General features: G+C 40.2%; 1 protein-coding gene across 1 annotated transcript in view; it reads left to right on the top strand.

The window, feature by feature from the left end:
- URB1 (URB1 ribosome biogenesis homolog) overlaps window positions 1–18,446 on the top strand; it is a 45,382-nt gene that overhangs the window by 18,681 nt on the left and 8,255 nt on the right. The window contains exons 16-32 of the mRNA XM_042866548.1: window positions 1,480–1,596; window positions 2,229–2,367; window positions 3,384–3,554; window positions 3,824–4,020; window positions 4,592–4,816; window positions 5,350–5,529; window positions 6,398–7,253; window positions 8,399–8,603; window positions 8,795–8,972; window positions 10,228–10,286; window positions 10,866–11,059; window positions 12,354–12,464; window positions 12,569–12,632; window positions 14,189–14,360; window positions 14,954–15,056; window positions 17,411–17,571; window positions 17,948–18,059. Coding sequence (XP_042722482.1) covers window positions 1,480–1,596; window positions 2,229–2,367; window positions 3,384–3,554; window positions 3,824–4,020; window positions 4,592–4,816; window positions 5,350–5,529; window positions 6,398–7,253; window positions 8,399–8,603; window positions 8,795–8,972; window positions 10,228–10,286; window positions 10,866–11,059; window positions 12,354–12,464; window positions 12,569–12,632; window positions 14,189–14,360; window positions 14,954–15,056; window positions 17,411–17,571; window positions 17,948–18,059 — 3,244 coding nt within the window. The remainder of the gene's footprint in view (window positions 1–1,479; window positions 1,597–2,228; window positions 2,368–3,383; window positions 3,555–3,823; window positions 4,021–4,591; window positions 4,817–5,349; window positions 5,530–6,397; window positions 7,254–8,398; window positions 8,604–8,794; window positions 8,973–10,227; window positions 10,287–10,865; window positions 11,060–12,353; window positions 12,465–12,568; window positions 12,633–14,188; window positions 14,361–14,953; window positions 15,057–17,410; window positions 17,572–17,947; window positions 18,060–18,446) is intronic.

Below are 18,446 nucleotides of genomic sequence, written 5' to 3' on the forward strand. Positions count from 1 at the left end.
TAGGGCTCCTTGTGCAGTATCCCATAGCTCTAGTGGCATACAAGTTTGTGTAGACAACTTTATGTACTTAAATTTGACATTTAGTGTCCATCTGAAGGTGCAGTTGTTATGTTCAGTCCACTAACCTAAAGTTACGCTGGTTGAATTAGGTTTATAGTTGCCCTTGAATGCTGCATGGGATTAAAGGCAGGTTAACTTTGTCTCACGGTAATGAATATCTCAATCAAAATCTACCCAGTGCAGTTTTTCTAGTGTATTTGGGTTCTTCTGCCAAGTGGAGACGTGGGTTGCCTGACTCATTTTTGTTTCCTCTTTTATATTCAGTCCATTTCATTTTCTCTGAAGAGAAGACAAGCAGTGAAGCTAGGGCAGTTATATCAGCAGAAAGGCTGCTAAAAATAGATGCTAATGAGTGTGTTTTGCTTATTTTTCAACACTGTGCCCTACAATTAGAAGGCGTATTTTTGGATTTCACGTTCTGTTCCTGCCTGTTTTCATGAAAGCTGCAAGTGCATTTCTATTTTGAGACATTGCCAAAAATAGTGAATTACTTAAAAATGGACCTTTTTTTCTTCATTAAATGAATTATCCTGACAGTTTCAAGTAAGCAGTAGTGTTATTTTTATAGCTGCCGGTGGCATACACAGCGTAAATATTGAGCAAATGAGCTCTGATAGCTTTCTTTGTGTTTTGAGTAAGGGGAGGAACAAAGGCATGAATTCATCCCACGTAAGTTCAGGCATTCAAGTGTAGGTGCCAGAGTTAGGAAACTGGCCAGGGTTTCATCTGTTGCTGAGGGTGGGGGACAGGCAGTGTCACCATTGCGCCGTTCAAATGGTCTGCTGTCTGGGTTGTTCTTTGGACAGCCATTCCTCCTCTTTCCTTTCTCTCACAGATGGAGCATAGGGTCACCGAGTTCCTAATTTAAGTGTCTCAGATAAGGGCCTCAATTAGGTACAATAGAAGTGAGTAAAAATCTTCAAAGTCTGTTGATATTGTGGTAAAATTGTGCTTACTTCCCCATCCATCCCTCCTATGGCTATGTTTATTCTGATGTGTAAACAGTGGGCCTGGCCTGCAGTTCATTTTCCTTCTATTTTCCCATCTGTGCAACTCTTTGAAGCATAGGCTGATTTTTGGTTTAATTTAGCAGTGATTTTCATTTAATTACATCAGTAGTTGTCAAGCCCCCCTCAACAGGCTGTTTTTATGAGTCAGTCCATTTTTTTTTTTTTTTTTTAATTTTTATTTTTAACTTCTTGTAATGCCACTGTATGGCCTTGGGGAAGTACAACCCCCTTAAAGCTGACTCTCCTGAAATAGCAAGAACAAGATTTACTAAAGTGGAGGCAACCAATCCTCTGTGTCCAGAAAACCTTGACCTTGGTTTTGTGTGTGAAGAAAACATGAAGTTGCTCTACAAAAGGATCTGTATTTATTCATTATTTTTTTTTACCCCCCTCTGTTTTTTCTGGACAGGTTTTACATGACAGCGGAGTGTTTGAGTACACGTGGAAGGAACTTTCAATTTGGCTGGAACACTTAGATAATACAGAAGAAGACAAAAAGGAAGCAGTGATTCAATTTTTGGAAAGGGTAACAACTGTTCAAATTAGCTGGATAAACAATGCTGAGAATAGCATTAATGGAAACTCATTATTCTGTTGCTGAGAAATCTCAGAGATTGGTGAATGAATTCTGAGAAAGGCAGTGGTTGTGATTCTTTATACAGAGCTGGTATCTTTGTTGTCTTAGGTAGGAGGAGGCTGAATAGGTTTGGAGGAAAGTTAAATTAAGAAAAATAAGTTGATATTACAGCATTATTGATAGGAGAGTATCAACAATGAATGTGGGGGGAATAACTCTTATCTGTTCTCTTCTGTGTAATGCTATCTGCAGAAATTATCAGACCTAAGTGAATTGTAATCTTTTACAAGAAAAGTTGATGTTTCCTGTTTACTTTTCAGGATGTTAAATGCCCAGAGCTTCCTTTTCATTGCAGTTTCCCCAGGGACTCAGACTGTGGTACTTTGATTGCAAAATTGCAGAGGATATTTCTTGTTTCCATCAGGCGCAGTGCAGTCCCACGTACAGTGGTAATCACAGGCAGATTCCTGCAGAAGCACGTGGGAGTTGACCTTTCAAGCACTTTTAACCCATAGTTTTTCTTAACAAGACTTTTTGTGGACTTAGCCTGTGTGCTTATGTTTCTCTCTCTTTGTTAACAGATCCTGTTGAAACTGGTGACAAATCCCTATCCATATACAGATAAAGCAGCAGACCTTGTTCAGGAGGCGAGTATGCTCCAAGTTAACATGTTTAAACAGGACTCTGATAATGTCAGCATCCCCATCTCTCACATTGATGGTATGTGGCAATTCTTTCAATTACAGAGTACTCCAAGACTTTGGTCTAGATCTTCTAGCCTTAATCAGCCTTACTAAAGACTGATAACTGTAGAAGGCCTGCTTAAGTAATGATCTTCAGGATTCAGCCCTTCTAGGTGTGGCTAGTATCAAAAGCAGAACTTTGAATTACAAAGTTACCTCTTTGCCCAAAGAAATAATTTCTGATGCAGTTAAGCTGTTTTAGCAGTATTTAAGATCTCGTATCTTGCACCAGCATTTTCTGAGTGTATTAACATTTCTTCCCATGGGGCTGCTCGTCTCCATTCATCCATGAGTTTAGAGGTTGGGCTGTGCAGGGAGCCTTACTAACAAGCTCACAGCTGGAATTTTACTGCTCCTGCTTTCTGGGACCAGTCACAGTCCTATTGCTGGCACAGTGAAAATTCCGCAGATGGACACTAGAAGACTTGTCATGTGCTGGCTATTCTGCTGTAACTGTGTGTAGGAATTTGTAGTACATAAATATAAGATAATTGAGGTCATTCAGCCATCAGCATCAGTTGATATGATGCCTTGAGTTGGCTGTGTTACAGAGACTTAATACCAGTCTCAGAGTGCACTGTAATACTATTCTTCAAATTTTAAAGCTGTCTTTTGAGTCTTTTGTGACCAAGATACTGTATCTATACAAAACTGAGAAGCTCTTCAAGAGCTATCCATGCTGTTCTTCTGATGAGTCAGTAGCTGCTTCCTTTCTGCTTTCATGTATGTTTCCTGTCACTGATGGTCATGCCATCATGGTAGCAACAGGTGGTGATCTCTTCTCTCCTTTTTCCTTACTTCTATCAGCTGTGTTGAAAGACAGACTGAAATTGAGTACACTGTAAGAGTGGTTTTTGCTGGACAAATGTGCTTTCATCCTTTTTTCTGCTTTGGGAATTCAGGAACTGCCTCGTATTCTTTGAGTGTTGAATTCTACCTCCTTTGGTTTCTAGTTAGTCTGAATCTTATTTATACTTTTTCTGCTCTCAACAGATGTCCTTGATATGGTAGATGTCCTAGTTGAGGGCAGTGATGGCTTAGATGAAGAAATTGGGTTCACTTTAAATGAAGATACTGTTATTCAAACATTTCCATTCAGTGCTGTTGTCCCTGCTGCGTTAGAAGCCAGGAATAAACTGCTGCTTCAGACTGAAAATGAAACAGGTACAAAACTTTTTTGTTTGTTTTTATATGAAGAAAGTAAGTCTTACTTAGTGAGCTCCACAGGACATTTTATTATTACTGTTATGAGCAGGAAGGAGGTATGTGGCGTTCCTCACTCAAGAGAGGGATTAAAGCTTATGTGAGATACTTCTGTCCTTCCAGGGTTAGGAGAGAAGGGCAGAAGTATCTCACATAAGCTTTAATCCCTCAGGGTGTGTGCTTATGCAAATGTTGTTAACGGAAGTGTCTCTTTTATTTTGGTTTTCTAGGAGCACACATCGTAGAGTATCTTGTTGGTGTTTTCACTGATCTTCTACACTCTCAGAGAGATGCCCTTGCCCTCTGCTTGATATTCCAGCTCTATGATAAAGATCTGCAGTCACTGAAAGTTTCTAAGTATCCTCAACTCTACCAATTTAACCAGTATTATAATCTCTGGATACCTCAGCAAGCTCAGGAACCTGTGGTATGCTATACCTGAATTCACTTGTATGCTTGAATCATTGTTGCTAAAAAGCTGACGGTGTATGAAAGTTAGGTTTCCTTCAGAAAGTAGATTTAGGTTCAGCTTATGTCTTCCTTCTTGATCTCATCAAGGGACACAAATGTTTTTAAGGACATTTCTCTTAACAGCAAGAGAGGTTTCTGCTGTGGTTGTGTAATGAAGCCAGAGCACATGGGTTCTACCTAGACACCAAAGACTCAATTCCTCACCAGGCACAATGTAGCATTATGTTAGTGATGCAAGGCCAGAGGAGCCATTATAACAGTGTCTGGAATTCACGCAGGTATGGGTTTGGAATGCATGGACCAGCCATGCTGGGGGATGCTGTGTTTTTGTTATCCCAACAGCGACCATGTGCAGGTACCCCATGAGAAATCCTTTAACAAGATGTGTGACAGCAGGACTGTAAAGGTGTGTCCCTGGAATATCAGTCCAGGATACCACATGTAAATAGCTAAAGAAACTTTAGGTGATACTAATTTTTAATTTTCTCTTATGTGGTTTTTGTGTTTTTTTTTGTTTCTTTAAACAGTTCAAAAAACGCAAAGAGAAATGCAGAGAACCTGCTGTGCCTCTGGACACTCTGTTTACAACTTTGCTAAAGAATGCCTATACAAGAGGAAGCAGTGTCTTGCTGGAAGATGATATCCAGACAAAACTGAGAGACCTGGCTTGCCAGCTCCCATCTGAACAACTTTTGTTAGGAGTGAAGCATGTATTGCTGTACCTGAAATCCACAGTAGAGAACTTTGGCAGTGTAAGAGAGCAATGTTGTGTTGACACTGTGACTTTATTTGTAGCATGAAAATAAAACAGAATAGACTTGGCTGTTAAACCTTTAGGATTCAGTTCTGCGCCTTTTTTCAGCTCTCGGTGAGGCTGAGAGGCCAGACAAACTTGCAGATAATTTGTAAACAAATCCTAACTTTCTAATTGTTGAGGAGGCTTTCATATCTTTTTTGCACAGATTGCCTTACTGATCTATGTGCAGAGCAGATAAACTCCTGATTTTAAGCTGGCTCATGGGTTTTTGTAAGAAGCCTTTCTATAGAGTGAAAGTCACTGGCACGTGTTATATTGGAAGTTGCACCATAGATGAAAATCTAAAAATATTTGTTTGGCACCCTGAGACTTTTCTTTGAGCCAGATTTTGACAGCGAGGAGTGATTCCTTCCCCTAGAAAGGCTGTAATCCAGGAAGTTCCTAACTTACTCTGTTACTGTTGGCTAACTATCTTTCTGTCCCCATCCTCCTCTTTTCTCAGCTTTCAAAGTGTCTGTGTTTTCACAGCTTAGTAAAACTGCAGGTCCTCGCCTTGTTGACCTCTTTGTGGACCTGCTGAACAGCTTGTTGTGCCGGGGAGATCAGATAGAGTTGGATAATCGGCAGAAACAAGAAAAGCATCAGACTGAATCGGATCTCTTTATGGATGAAGAGTCTCTGATTACAGAGGAATCTTTAAATGACAAGGTACAGAGTTCCCTGATACGCAGGCTAGAAGTTTACCTGATATTGAAAACTTTGTTTTGAGCTATACTAAAGAACAGGGGAATATCTAAGCTTTTTTTGTTGAAGCCCTTAGTAAAGGAATTTGTCTGAGAAGTGAATGATTGTTGAGCACAGATTTTGTTGACGTATTATCAGCAATTCACCAAAGCATGGAATTAGTTAATTATGACAGAGCATAGGGGAAAATAGCCAGCATCAGGCTTTGTGAGCACTGTTATTTTGGAAGTCGTGAGGATTTCTGGGATTGCACTCAACATTAAAGTGTGCTACACAGCAGCAGGTTGATGCAGAAAGATGCTGTTTGCATCTGGGAGAAGGCACTTTGAGTATGTGGTTCAGTAATTTTGGAACTGCTAGCTGGAGATGCAAACAAGCTGCAACATCCACAGTCTTGCCCCTGAGCTGGAATATGGTGAGGAGAGGTCATGACAGGGACCACACAGCTTTGCAGAGGCAATTCTGTTTTCCAAAGCCGTGTGTTAGGGCTAGTTATCAAAATTAGATAGTCAGAGGAGTTTTTCCCTCCTTTGATTTCTTGTGTGGATTATTAGAGATTAGAATCAAGTTACACTGAAGAATCCAAGAATATACAGTTTCCCCTTGAAAAGGTGCTTCAGTGTGGAAAATGCTTGGTGTCTTCCACATCATAGATGTTGAAAGAATGGTAATAATATGCTTGTAACCTGTTAAATGTTTTATCCTCTGATGGGTTAATAGCCGATTTCATGTTCACTAATTGTAATAAACATGTTCTGGAAGATAGATATGTTATTTTTTTTCCAATCTATAATTATCCATTCAGTGATATTGTTACAACTATTTGTTACAGACCCTGGAAGATATGTTAATGCTGATTTTCAAACATCCGACGCTGGAGAGTTGGTTCCTGGCTTTAGAGCAAAGTTCTCTTCCCCAACACAGTTTAAATCCTGTCACTGTGAAGCTTCTGTCAGCTCATGTCAATTCCGGTGTGCTCCAGCTGCTGAAAACAAGTGCCCCGATGTTGCAGAGCATGAATCATATACATGTGTTATTGAAGTATTTTGATGCTATCATAAAAAGTGTATTGAAAGAGCTACAGGCTGTTGGAAAAGGAGGAAGCCAGGTCTCTCCTAAGAGGTCTCACCAGCTAGAGGCTCTTCAAGAACTGCATGCATATATGTCTGCAGCTCAGCTGAAAGAGATCACTTTAACCATGATGCGACTTCCGGAGATGAGCTTGACTACTCAAAAACCTGAAAAATCCCCTAAAAAAGGGCAACAGTTGAGCTTGTATGGACAAATTTTGGTGCAGCTCCTCAAAGACAGCTACCAAAGACAGCCCCAACAAGGAGAACTACTGCTGTCCACAGAGCACATTAAAGCTTTGGGGATATTGATGTCAGCATCAGCCAGTGAAGATTTGGAGAAAGTTTTCCTTCAGGCTCTCCAAAGTGAGCCAGTACTTGCACACGCGGTCAGTGTGGAGGTGCAAGTTTACTGCCTTAACCAGGGGTCAGAAACCTCCCTTGCCATTGTAAGCATGCTGATAAAACACTGTAGGACTCACCTGCTGCAGTTTGAGCTGTGGTGCCTAAGCTGTTCCGTTGAGAAGTGCCTCAGAAAAAACATGGAGAGATTTCTTCCACTCATTAATGTGTATTTGCAATGCAGAGACCGGTATGATTTCACCCGACCTTCCACAGGTAGAGCCACAACTGATCCTTGTTATGATTCAGAAGGCCAAATTCTCTGGTCTAAAAAATATCGGATTCTCCGCTCAATAAGTAGAGCTCATAGTCTTTTTTTTTTTTAAAGTATCTTTGCAATATAAAAGATGAAGGACTGTAGTGAAGCTTGGATGTTAGACTGAAGCCTTTATGAAGTACTTTTGGGGTGGCTGATGCCTGGTCTTCTGAAACCCTTGCTACTTAGCATAGATTTTCAAGTATGCTCGTGCTTATCTACTTGGCTTAGTATAGAAGGTTAAACTTTTTCTTGGATGTCTTTAGAACACTGAATGGAATGCCATTGCCATATGGTTTTCTGGAATCTAATCTTCTGCTTTGACAGATGTAAGAGTTGAAAACGTGCTGAAATAAATTTCTAATTTGCTGCCTTCCTAAATTGGCATACAATCCAAAACTTTCCAAACCAACAGCAGTGTTAAATTGGCAAGGTTTTTTTCAACCAGCAAAACTGACTTAAGATTCAGATCAGTAGGATCGTGTTAGATTAATTTCTCTTATTGTATACAAATGTAAATAACAACAGAATCTGGCTCACTGTAACAGTTGGTGGGGAAAGGTAGTTCTGTGTAGGGGAAGTTCAAGTAGTGGAAATACCTCACTGGTACAGGATGATAAAAGAACTAAGCCTTCTTCTGGCACCTAATTCAATTAATGATATTGTGCTTGAATGCTGGAAGAGGAAACTGCTGGCAAGCTGACCTGATTTATAAGGTACATGCTAGCTGTTTGCTGATGTGGGAGTACAATTCCCTTGAGTCCATGGTCAGAGAACTGGTAAGGATTTCCTTGTTCCTCATAATCAAGGACAAGGTTTTTTTTTTAATCACGTAGTTGTCCCTCTTTTAAATATCTGCATTATTTTTCCATGTTTAATTATTTGCATAGCAAATGGTTTTCTGGTATATTTGCTAAATACTTGTGATGATGTTAAAGGAGCAGAGTGCACTCCTCTGTAGCAGTTTAGCAGCAACTGTAGCGTAATGGTTAGAAACTGAGTGAGCTGGGGCTTAATTAGAGAAGTGGTTTGGAATTTTTCTAATTATGTCAGTTGTTGCTTAACACTTCTGGTGAAACTGATGCCCCCTGCTTTCTCTCTGCAGTTGTCTCAGCTGTTCTACCTGTCCTGAGAAAGGCTATGTGGAAAGAGATCTCTGGTGTACTTCAAGACACAGAAGCATCTGACAATGAGGTCACTGTAAAGCTGCAAATTCTTTCAAAGTTACTGCCGTCTTCACAAAGCAAAGGGCTGCGAAAGCTTATGGACCAGCTCCCTGCTGCTCTTGAGCAAGCAGGAAATAATGAGAGGTAGGCAGTCCTGTATCCCTGTTCTGTGGCAAAGTTTGATTCATAAAGCATTGTAATAAATACACGTGAATGGAAATATTATGAACAGTAATGCCGTCTTCAGAGAATCTGTTGCTTTAAGCTTGGCAGCCGCACAGCTTTAGGCTACACACAAAGCTTGATGTAACATTTTAAAATACATATTTCTGCAGTTGGACAGTAGCAGATGCCATCTCTAGAGTGCTTGAAAACTCTGAAGAGCTGCATTCCTGGAGAAGAGGCCTCTTATCAGCCTGCATGAAAGGATTAGTTGTCATGTACAACAGCTGTAAAGATGAAAGCAAGCAAGATGTGGAGAGGCCACTGCTACTGAGGCTAGAAGAATTACTGGTGAGACTTCTTTTTAATGTCCATTGCTGGCATCCAGGATTGTGACTGTATAGATATGTGTTATTGTGCTTTTGTGTTTGTGTCTTGGGTAAATGCAGGTTGGACTTATAAAACAAAAAAAATAACTTAAGGCTTCTGAAGGCTTTTAACAGCTTTTTACAAAGTTAATTTTGTCCTTCCACTCCTTGGTAAGGACCAGTTTTGAGTTGTTGATGATAGGTTTCTACCAACAGTGCTTTTTGAAAACCAGTGTTCAAAGCGTTTAAGATAAAAAAAAATCGAAAGTTTGGATGTTTTTGTTGATGGATGTTTTTACTTAAAAAAAACAAAAAACAAAAGTGACAACATAGAGACACTTCTGGCAAGACCCACCTGCCACATCCTCAGAAGTAGGTGGCAGAAATCTAGTTGAATTTGGTCACAAAACACACCTGCTGGCTCATTCTCTCTCTGTTTTGCTTTTTTTTTTTTTTCTTCCACTTGTGTAGGGTAAGCAAATCCATGAAGGACAGAAAAAAATTGGAATTTTCTTCAGGCAGTGGTTGCATTTGACCTCTTGCTGGCTTTTCGTGAGATTCTCTCTTAGGACCTGATTGTGCAGACTGGGGTCTTGCAGGACCTGAGGGGCCATCTCATAACGTTAATCTTGATTGTACAGGCCTGATGAGGTTAATGCTTAGCATTGCCAGGACTGCTGGCATACGCAGTTCTGAGCCTTCTGAAAACTGATTGTTCATGTTGTGGTCTGTAGTACTCTAGGGAGGATGAATTTATTAAAGACCATACTGTACACCCAGCTCATCCAGCTGTCGTACCCGCTTGTCATGTGCAGTTGTTAGTTAAGTACTCTGTAAGTATGTGAAGGTACTCTTCTAGTACCTGAGTAACAGCCTCTTTGACTTGCCAGCATTGTAATCCTTTCGAATTCTGGGAGCCTCATGAGTTTAAAGATAGTTGTTGGTTGTTTTGTTTTTGGTTGTTTTTTTGGATACCTAGAGACCAGCTGGCTTTTTAATTGCATACAGCTCATGTGCTTCCTCATTCCCAGACCCAACAAAACAATACTTGCAGTTTCATTTGAATCAGGAGGTGGGATTATTGTGTCTTAAGAGTTTTCTTTCCTGTTGTCCTTTAATTGTCTCATGTTTGGCTTGCGTGTTTTTAATGGGTCTCTGGAACAGAAATTGCTGGTCGTGATCTGTAGAAACGTTATATACTAAACATAAGCATCTCTTTCTGTTTACTGCATGCACAGAGCTTAGTTGAAGAAGTGGACCCAGATGACTGGTACAGTCTTGTGAAGACGGGACTAAAGTAAGTAACTGAGATGCACCAAAAATGCTGTTCAGTTCATGTGGCCTTGTCCTGCACCCTGGATAAATCCTGTCTCTCTTGAACTCACTTAGATTTGATGGTGCTATTTGCTTCTCATGAGCTGTTTTCATTGAAGTCTGAGCACTGGGATTTTGTGCTCCAGAGTGAATAACTAACACTGGATAGTTGGACCACCTTCTTGATTGGCGTAAAGAAGCCTCATGCTTATTTATGCTCCTTTTCATTTAAGATATTTCTTACGTACTATCAGAATGAAAATAAATCAGATCTTTCACCATTAATGTAAACCACTTACAGAAAAGAAATCAAAGGAAGTTGGTATTGAGGATAATCATAGTTTCTGTTGAGGTAAAATCATTGATGTGAGGGGCTGCTGTCTGATGGATTAGTAGGAGAAATTCTCATCCTTTGTTAAGTTCATTGCAGCTACAAGTGTGACTGTGTCCCATCCTCTTACCTTTTGTTGATCAGGATACCAGTTATTGCCTAAAAGGAATTAAAGCAGAATGGCTGAGGGAGAGACATTCCGTAACTGTTTTGTGATCTTTACTTCTGAAGGTACCGCTACAGAGATGAAGCATTTCTGAAGTTCCTGAACACTGCTATTCAGTTTTTATACAAGGAAGAATCCTCACTTAGTCAGAGATTAGTCAAGCTCTCCAAACTTCACATGATGGTCACGCACCATTCTCTATTTTTGTCAGCCATGCTGAGGTCGAGAGAAGAAGATGGCACGAACATCCAGACAAGAGGTATATTTTCTTCTCCTTCCTTCCATTTAACTATATTTAGCAATCTTATCTTTCTCCCATTATATTCTATCCATCCAGGAACCTATCCACCCACGTATACTTGCAGAGCTATTAGATAATTCCAGAATATTAGCATTTAGTTTTAAATTCTACCTGTGTTTGGATTCAGGTGTTCACATTCATTTTGTGGTTGCCAGTTTTAAACTCTCACATTTTCAGAAACTCTGTTAAGGCAGGTTTGTGCCTCTTTTTTTTCCTTTTTAAATCTTGTTGAAGTCTTGAATTGATTCTTTTGGTTTCTGTGAAGTTGTAAGTAAGATCATTGAAGTGCATGCAGACTCTTTTAGAGTTATGTGACAGAGGCCCTTATTTTAGAAATGGTTAGTGCAGAAGATTTTAAGTTGTTTGCAAACTCTATCTTGAATGTTAATTTACTCCATGTATATTTGATATTCCTCTTGAAAGCTAGCACTGCCCTTCCATGAATAATACAAATTGGGTCCTAACAAGTAATAGATTTTGTATGTATGTTGCCATCTGAATGTATTTCTGCAAAGCAGCAGAATGGATTGTTTGGAGCTAACTTCAGTAATTAATAAGCATGGTGTCAAAAGTGCATTCATTTAGACCAGTGTCTTTATGATGTGTATTATTTTGGTACATTCCTGTAGGTACTGGGCGAAATAGCCTGTGTGTTTTCAGATACTGGGAGCAGAGAGATCTGCATTCAGATCTTGAATCTGCTACAGATAACCTATTTGACTTTGAGTAACCTAATCACTTACTCATCTGTTCCTCAGCTAGTCATAAAACAAAGGCAAATAACTTCTGTACAACTCAGGACAGAGTTACTGTAGCTTGCTAAATGACTCTGCAGTGAAGACAGCTCTTTACGTGTATGCTGTAGAAACATTTTGATAAGTTACTGCAGCTAGAGCATGATTTTCTGTGTTCTGGAGTGCCTTGGGAAAGTTGCTGAGATGTGTGTCTTTACTCCTTGCAACTCCTGTTACCTTAATCTTTCCCAAGAGAGGATGGAACAGTGGCAGGGCAGAGTAGAGTGTGGAACTTCATTTTTCTTTTTTTCCCAAGGTAACAAATGTATGTCCATAGAAAAGTTTGGCAGGGAGGTATGCCACGTTGTGAAGCTTGCTTCACAGTAACATCTGCTTGTTCACCTTGGAAATGCTTTTTAAACTTCTTCAAAACGTGTTCCTTTTTTGCCTTCAACTGTCTCCTAATCGTCCTTTGGTGTAGTTGTGAAACTACTTAAACCTGCATGCATTTATTTCAGAGGCACTGGTGGATATCCTGCTGACAATTGTGAAACTTGACCCTTCGGTATGTGAGAGCAGTCACCTTGCTGTGCTGCTGGGAGCCTATGGGGCTACGCTGAGTACTGTAGGTATGTCAGCCTGGGAAAGGTACTCCTACTAGATCTGTTTCTCATCTTCATAGATGACTGACTATAGCTTTCATTTTTTGTTTTTGTTTTTTTTTCTTTTTTAGATCAGAAGATACTGCTGCTGCTTCAGTTATATGAGAAGAATAATCAAAGTCTTATAAATTCCAGGTAAGTTGACCTCCTTCCTTTATTTGACCTATTATACACAAGTAAGCAGTCTCACAGCTGGAATTTTTCCAGGGTCTTATTTTTAACTGAGAAAATAAGTGAGCAAGGTCAAACTTGGAGGTGAATGTTGCTTTTTGAAACATTCTTCGTATGAAAATGGGAAAATGGATAAAAGGTAAAATTCATATTGCCCAGGCTTTTGGACAAAGGGATCATATATGGGTATCTGCAGCATCAGTGTTTAATGAGTGCCCCAGTCAGTAGAAGGCCAGTATGCTAGTTGCTAGTGTAGGATTCCTTCCTGTTCTCTTGGTATACATCATTTGCTACTCAGCATAACCCTTGCCCTTGCTCCTGTGAGCATGATGTTCTGTTAGAGCCCTTTGCTGTAGAGGGGAGGAAGATGCCAGTGAAGAAGTGATGTGTAACCTTTTGTATTAAGATGCATGTAGCTAGAGGTCAGACTGGACAGGTCTCTGAGCACATGATCTGGCTGTGAGTGTCTTTGTTCATGGCAGGGGGGAGTTGAACCAGATGGCCTTTAAAGGTCTCTTCCATATCAAATGATACTTAAAGTACCAGCTCAGGCAGTTGAAGAGGGACTGGACTCTTAATTAGAAGCCTAATTTCCTTCCTGAGCTTTGCCTGAGACTGTAGATAATCTTTGCAGACTATAAAGTGGAACAGTAAATGAAAGTTCTTGTTAAAAGGCAATTGAAGTAGCTTCCAGAAGCAAGGGCTTTGGCAGTAGTTGCATGCTGCATAAATCTTCACCAAAAGTGTTTGCCACTGGGAGGGTATTAAATTGGAGGAGACTGTTCTCAGAGGCAATTAGGACCCCAAACATTTATAGTCTTTTTAAAGGAGAAACAATTTCATACTGTACCCTGAAGTGAATTGGTGACCAGACACTGGCTACTCAGCACTGAAGAGTTTGAGTGAATATAGAGCACATTCAGGGAAAGTGACTACCCAGCAGATCCCAGCTTGTGTTACAGGGCATTCAGGTTCTGGGTGATAAGGAGCCCAACGCCATCCCACCACTTGCTTCACTGACAGAGGGGCATGCTGGTGGTAGTACCCACATAGTAAATGACAGTATCAGTGTCAGTACAGTAAGTGGGGTTTGAGGGGCAAGTTGGGAGGAGTGTAAGAATGTTGTGTCACTGAAACACTGTGATGCTGGTTTGAAATATCAGTTGCAGCTGAGACAACGTTCATTGACTACATATTGATCGCTCTCTCCATGCAGTTACCATCATTCTTACCTGTATTTACAGCTTATAAGAGGAAGCCTCTTTTGTGAGAATGTAAGCTCTGACTTGAATTACCAGGTTAGGAAATAGTTAATGAGACACCCTCAGACTGAATTTGAGAAGCTTTTGGATGGATGAAAAAGGTGTTGCCAGGGAAACGAATTCTAGTTTCAAGTTGCCACAGAATAATGAGAAGAAGTGAAGGGAAAATTTAAATACTAATTTATAGCCTCTGTAATTACTTTTTGCTTGGTGCTATCAGCCTGTTGACTAATGCCTTTACTTTTAACAATGTTTAAGAATCCTGCTGTGGGGTCCAGCTGCTGTGGAGCATCACAAGACTTGCAAGAGTCTAGGGAAGTCACTATGGCAGCAGCCAAGCATGGAGGAGATCCTGTGTCTGCTCGATCGAGATAAGATGATGAAGACAGTTCTGTCTTTCCCTCAGCATCGCCGTCTTTTGCCATCAGAGGTGCTGTGACTTAGTGTGCTGAATAATCCTTCCTGTGATACGAAAAAAGCCTTTCACTTCAGTCCTTCTTTTTGTTTTGCATTCATCTAACATATTGCCATTCGTTTACATCAGGATAGACATTTACATTCATAAAAGGGAATTAATTAGCTAGGAGCACTTTGCTGAATGCTTTTTTATTTTGGGTTTTTTTTTTTTTGCCTGAAATGAAAGAATTATTTTTCAAATGATTTGCAGTGAGACCACATCTTGTCTGTAGGTGTGATTATATATTGCCATGTGTAACTGTCATCAGAATTTGACTTTTAAAGATGTTAAATTTGGCTGTCCAAGTATTCACTGACAGTGAGCTTCTTTTTGTCTTTGATAGTTTGCTAAAATGCTTCTTTATGTTTTTCTGATAATTTTGAAACCATGTTAGTGAAAGCTAAGTATAAACTGAAGCATGCCTTGGCCCAAGTTGTGTTAGATTTAGATTTAGGCAAGATTTAGAATTGCTGCTGTATAGTGGAATGAGATGGTTGGGACAGTTTGAAACCAAGCTGGAAATCAGTGTTGTTCCTTACATCATCTTGGTTTGCATTTGGTTTCAGGAGGTACAAGAGTCACTGTATAGAGATGAAAGTGTCAAGGATCTTGATGATTTCTATGATCCATGTTTTCTGCTTCAGCTCTTCAGTGAATTGACCAGACCAGGTAAATTGAGTGTTCCCTCTTTGACATTTTGTCTGATTTTACTCTACTGTGGGAGCTGCATGGCTCCATCTGTAGTGCTGTTATTTAAAGTCTGAGGGTTAATACTTCAAAGAAATCACATTGCTTGCTTTGGAAAGGAGAAATATATACATGGTTTAACCACCTACTGAACTGCAGTGTAATTTCAAAGTGGCTTAAAAGGTAACCAGGCATAATTGCTCTTTAAGTCTTTTTAAAGCACTTTTCCAAATAGTGCAGTATTTCTAGTGGGATTTAGGTACTTAGAACTATGTAGCAGCATAGGCACCAAGCTGTTATTTTCCAGAACACTAAGTATTCCCTCATAACGTTTTCAAATGTAGCTATTGAACCTTGTGTGGAGGGGCTGATCTGCTTAAAATGATGAGAGGTTTTTAAACTGGAACTAAAACCAGCTTAGAGTTAAAAATTAGATACAGATTTATATTATCTTACCTTTTGAACTTGATTCTGTATAGTCCAGAGAACAGGGCAGTGCAGTTATAAAACAAGCACAAAAGAGATCAGTAGAGAATATTCCCAACTGAAAAGCTGTGTATTTTCTGGTGACTATGGAGAGCTGTATCCTGCAGAACAGGCAGGACAGTGCCCCAGCTGCAGTCCATCACACAGATGTGTGGGGCCATCATGGATGTGACTATGCCTGTGTTCAGTATTTCTGGAAAGTTTAGTGAGGTCTGCATAGTGCTTGAAAACTACTTGCTTAGCCTCACTTAGTTTTTTTTTTTTTATGTGACTGCTTTGTGTATGCACATCCCTGCTGTTACTCACCTGCACACTGCCTATTTCAAGGGCTATTAAAAATCAAAGTGGGAAATAGATCGTAAGGCATTTCTAACCAGCTCCCTCCTGATGCTGATTGTGGTTAACCACTGCGTGCCTAATGGGTTTTGTTTTCCACAACAACATCACAAGCAATTAGCTGGTTGATAACTGTCTATCATTGAAATCACTCTTGGTCTTTCCTTGTTCACTTAAACTCTTACAGTGCAGTTTCTGTTTTGTATGTCCTCATCCTGTATTTAGTTGCAAACTGCTCTATGTGATTTTGTGAGTGTTCCCAAAGAAGCCTTTTAAAAGGCACAAGTGATTTGTGCGTTTGAGTCCCATGGTGCTCCTAAACCATGTCAGCTGCTTTTGGAATTCCTCATTCTTTAGTTATTTGCTCTTTGTACTGGCTGCACAGTGCCCTGTGCACAGATGTTATACAACTGCTGGATTTAAAAACATAGACTTACTGCACAGTGTTTCATGCTAACTGGGTAAAAAGTGAGTCTGGAGTTGGGCAGATAGCAAGTTCTGTCTAAGTTTAGCTCTGATAAGCATCTTGTGGAAAGCTTCTCCATCATGATTCTCAAGGTACTTTAAACAAACTGTATGTCAGATAGAGACAGAACTTTTTTTTTCTTTTCGTATTAGCTTGTTATTTGATGTTAGTTGTTCAGTGTGCTCTCCAAGGTCAGCTGGATGGAAAATACTATTGCATGTTTTCAGTGAGAGATGGTTTTCCTAATCAATCTCTTTGTGACTGTTAAATACAGATAGCACAGGAGGTAGTCTGGAGGTTTTACATCAAGTCATTGCCAGCCCCTGTGAGTAGCAGTGGCACAAGCCAAGAACACACAGCCCCTAAAAAAGAAACTCAGCATCTTGATGACAAAATGCTATGGAAGATAAATAGTAGGTTCAAGAGTGTTTTCTGTTTGGCTGGTTACTGATCATTGCTGGGTTACAGCCTAGCACTTTGGTAGGAACATGCCTTACCAGCAGAATCACCCATGCTTGCATGATCACAGTAGTTTTTCTAAAGTGGCTAATGACTTATTTAGATATTACTCTCTTATCCATTGTATAATGAAAACTCTTTAGTTGCAGGTAGGTTTTCTGTTGTCTGTGCTGATCTTGCTTTCATGCCCGGACTTACCAAGCACCCAGACAATAATGAGGAAGAGAATTTTCCCTCCTCTTCTTTCTTGCACTTAGTTTTCCTGAAACAGTAGGATATGAAATATCTTAAGAGAATTTACTGCTAACTTTGTGTGGTCTGCCAGACAGATTCATATCTGTCTGAAAGAAATGAGTAACCACCTTAACTTCAGTGCTATTAAAGAATTCTTGCTGAGCGATTTGCAGGATGCTTTTGTTAGCTGAAGGAGCGTATGGCTCTTGATGAAACAGGAGCTCGGGGAAGTAGATCTAGAAATTGGTGTTTATGAGTGGAAGTTCTAATAAGGATTGTAGTGCTGTTATATACTTTACAACACGTGAGTATGATGCACTGGATGTTTTTCTTTCTTTTTCTCCTTTGCTCACAGAATGTTTAGTAGCATGTCACAAGTTTGTTGAAGTCAATGCCTTGGGCCTAACGGTGGCTGCCCTTAGTAGCTATGATTCCAACATGAGAGCAGCGGCATATTTTGTCCTGGCTTCTTTTCGTTCTCATCTGGAAGGAGCTCGCTTTCGAGAGCAGAAACAGGTAAGGCTGAGCTCCACTGAGAGTTTGCCAGGTTAGACATCTTAGGTCATAGACACTTAGGGGAGAGTTGCTGCCTTACTAACCTGCCTGCTTGCACGTGGTAAGAGCCCAAAGCAGCTTCTTATCTTCTGTTCCATTACTTGTTTTCTATCACTTTTGCATTTGTGATTCTGAATTCATTGGGAAGAAAAAGAGGGGAAAACACATTTAGAAATTCATAACGTCTTCATTTGTAGGAACAGAAATCCCAGTGCGGTTGGTATTTGATTATGGCCTTCATAATATCGTAAAACCCTACTTCTGTATGTATGCTCTGCTGTTGTATTTGTTTGGGTGATAATTCAAGCTTTATCTCCCCTGGGTTCTCGTGCTGCAGTTGCTGTATCTCATGGATGCTGTGCAAAATGGAATCAGGCAGCAGAACCTCAGATTTACCTTCTCCCTAACCCTCTACATTGCTCGTGTGGCACAGCAGATGCTGAAGCCAGGTACTGTAACCTATTGCACATGTTGAATTTCTGGCATGTTGAAGAGGAGGGTGGGTGTGCATGGAGTGATGTCCTTGGTTGACATTGGAGGCTGAGTTACCGTGAGAGTGGCAGCAGCCACAAAGCGTGCTTTCCTGTATTTCTGAGAAAAGCTTTCAGTGTTTGCCTGGACTGCCTTATTGCTGGAAGACTGGAAAGTGACTTTTTGCTGCGTCCATTAAAGATGGCAACTCTACCTCCTTGGAATTTTGGGGTGGAGATCATTAAAGGACTATACAAGTGAAAGTCTGTGTGTCCTGTTCAGCAGATCAGAGTCAGTTGGCCTGAGTAACCTTTTGTCCTTAGGCACTGAATCAATTAAGTCATCTTTGCAAAGGAGAAACAGCA

Source organism: Lagopus leucura, unplaced genomic scaffold (genome assembly GCF_019238085.1).
Source record: "Lagopus leucura isolate 7727_CA_CO unplaced genomic scaffold, USGS_WTPT01 Super-Scaffold_100001, whole genome shotgun sequence".
Classification (NCBI taxonomy): domain Eukaryota; kingdom Metazoa; phylum Chordata; class Aves; order Galliformes; family Phasianidae; genus Lagopus; species Lagopus leucura.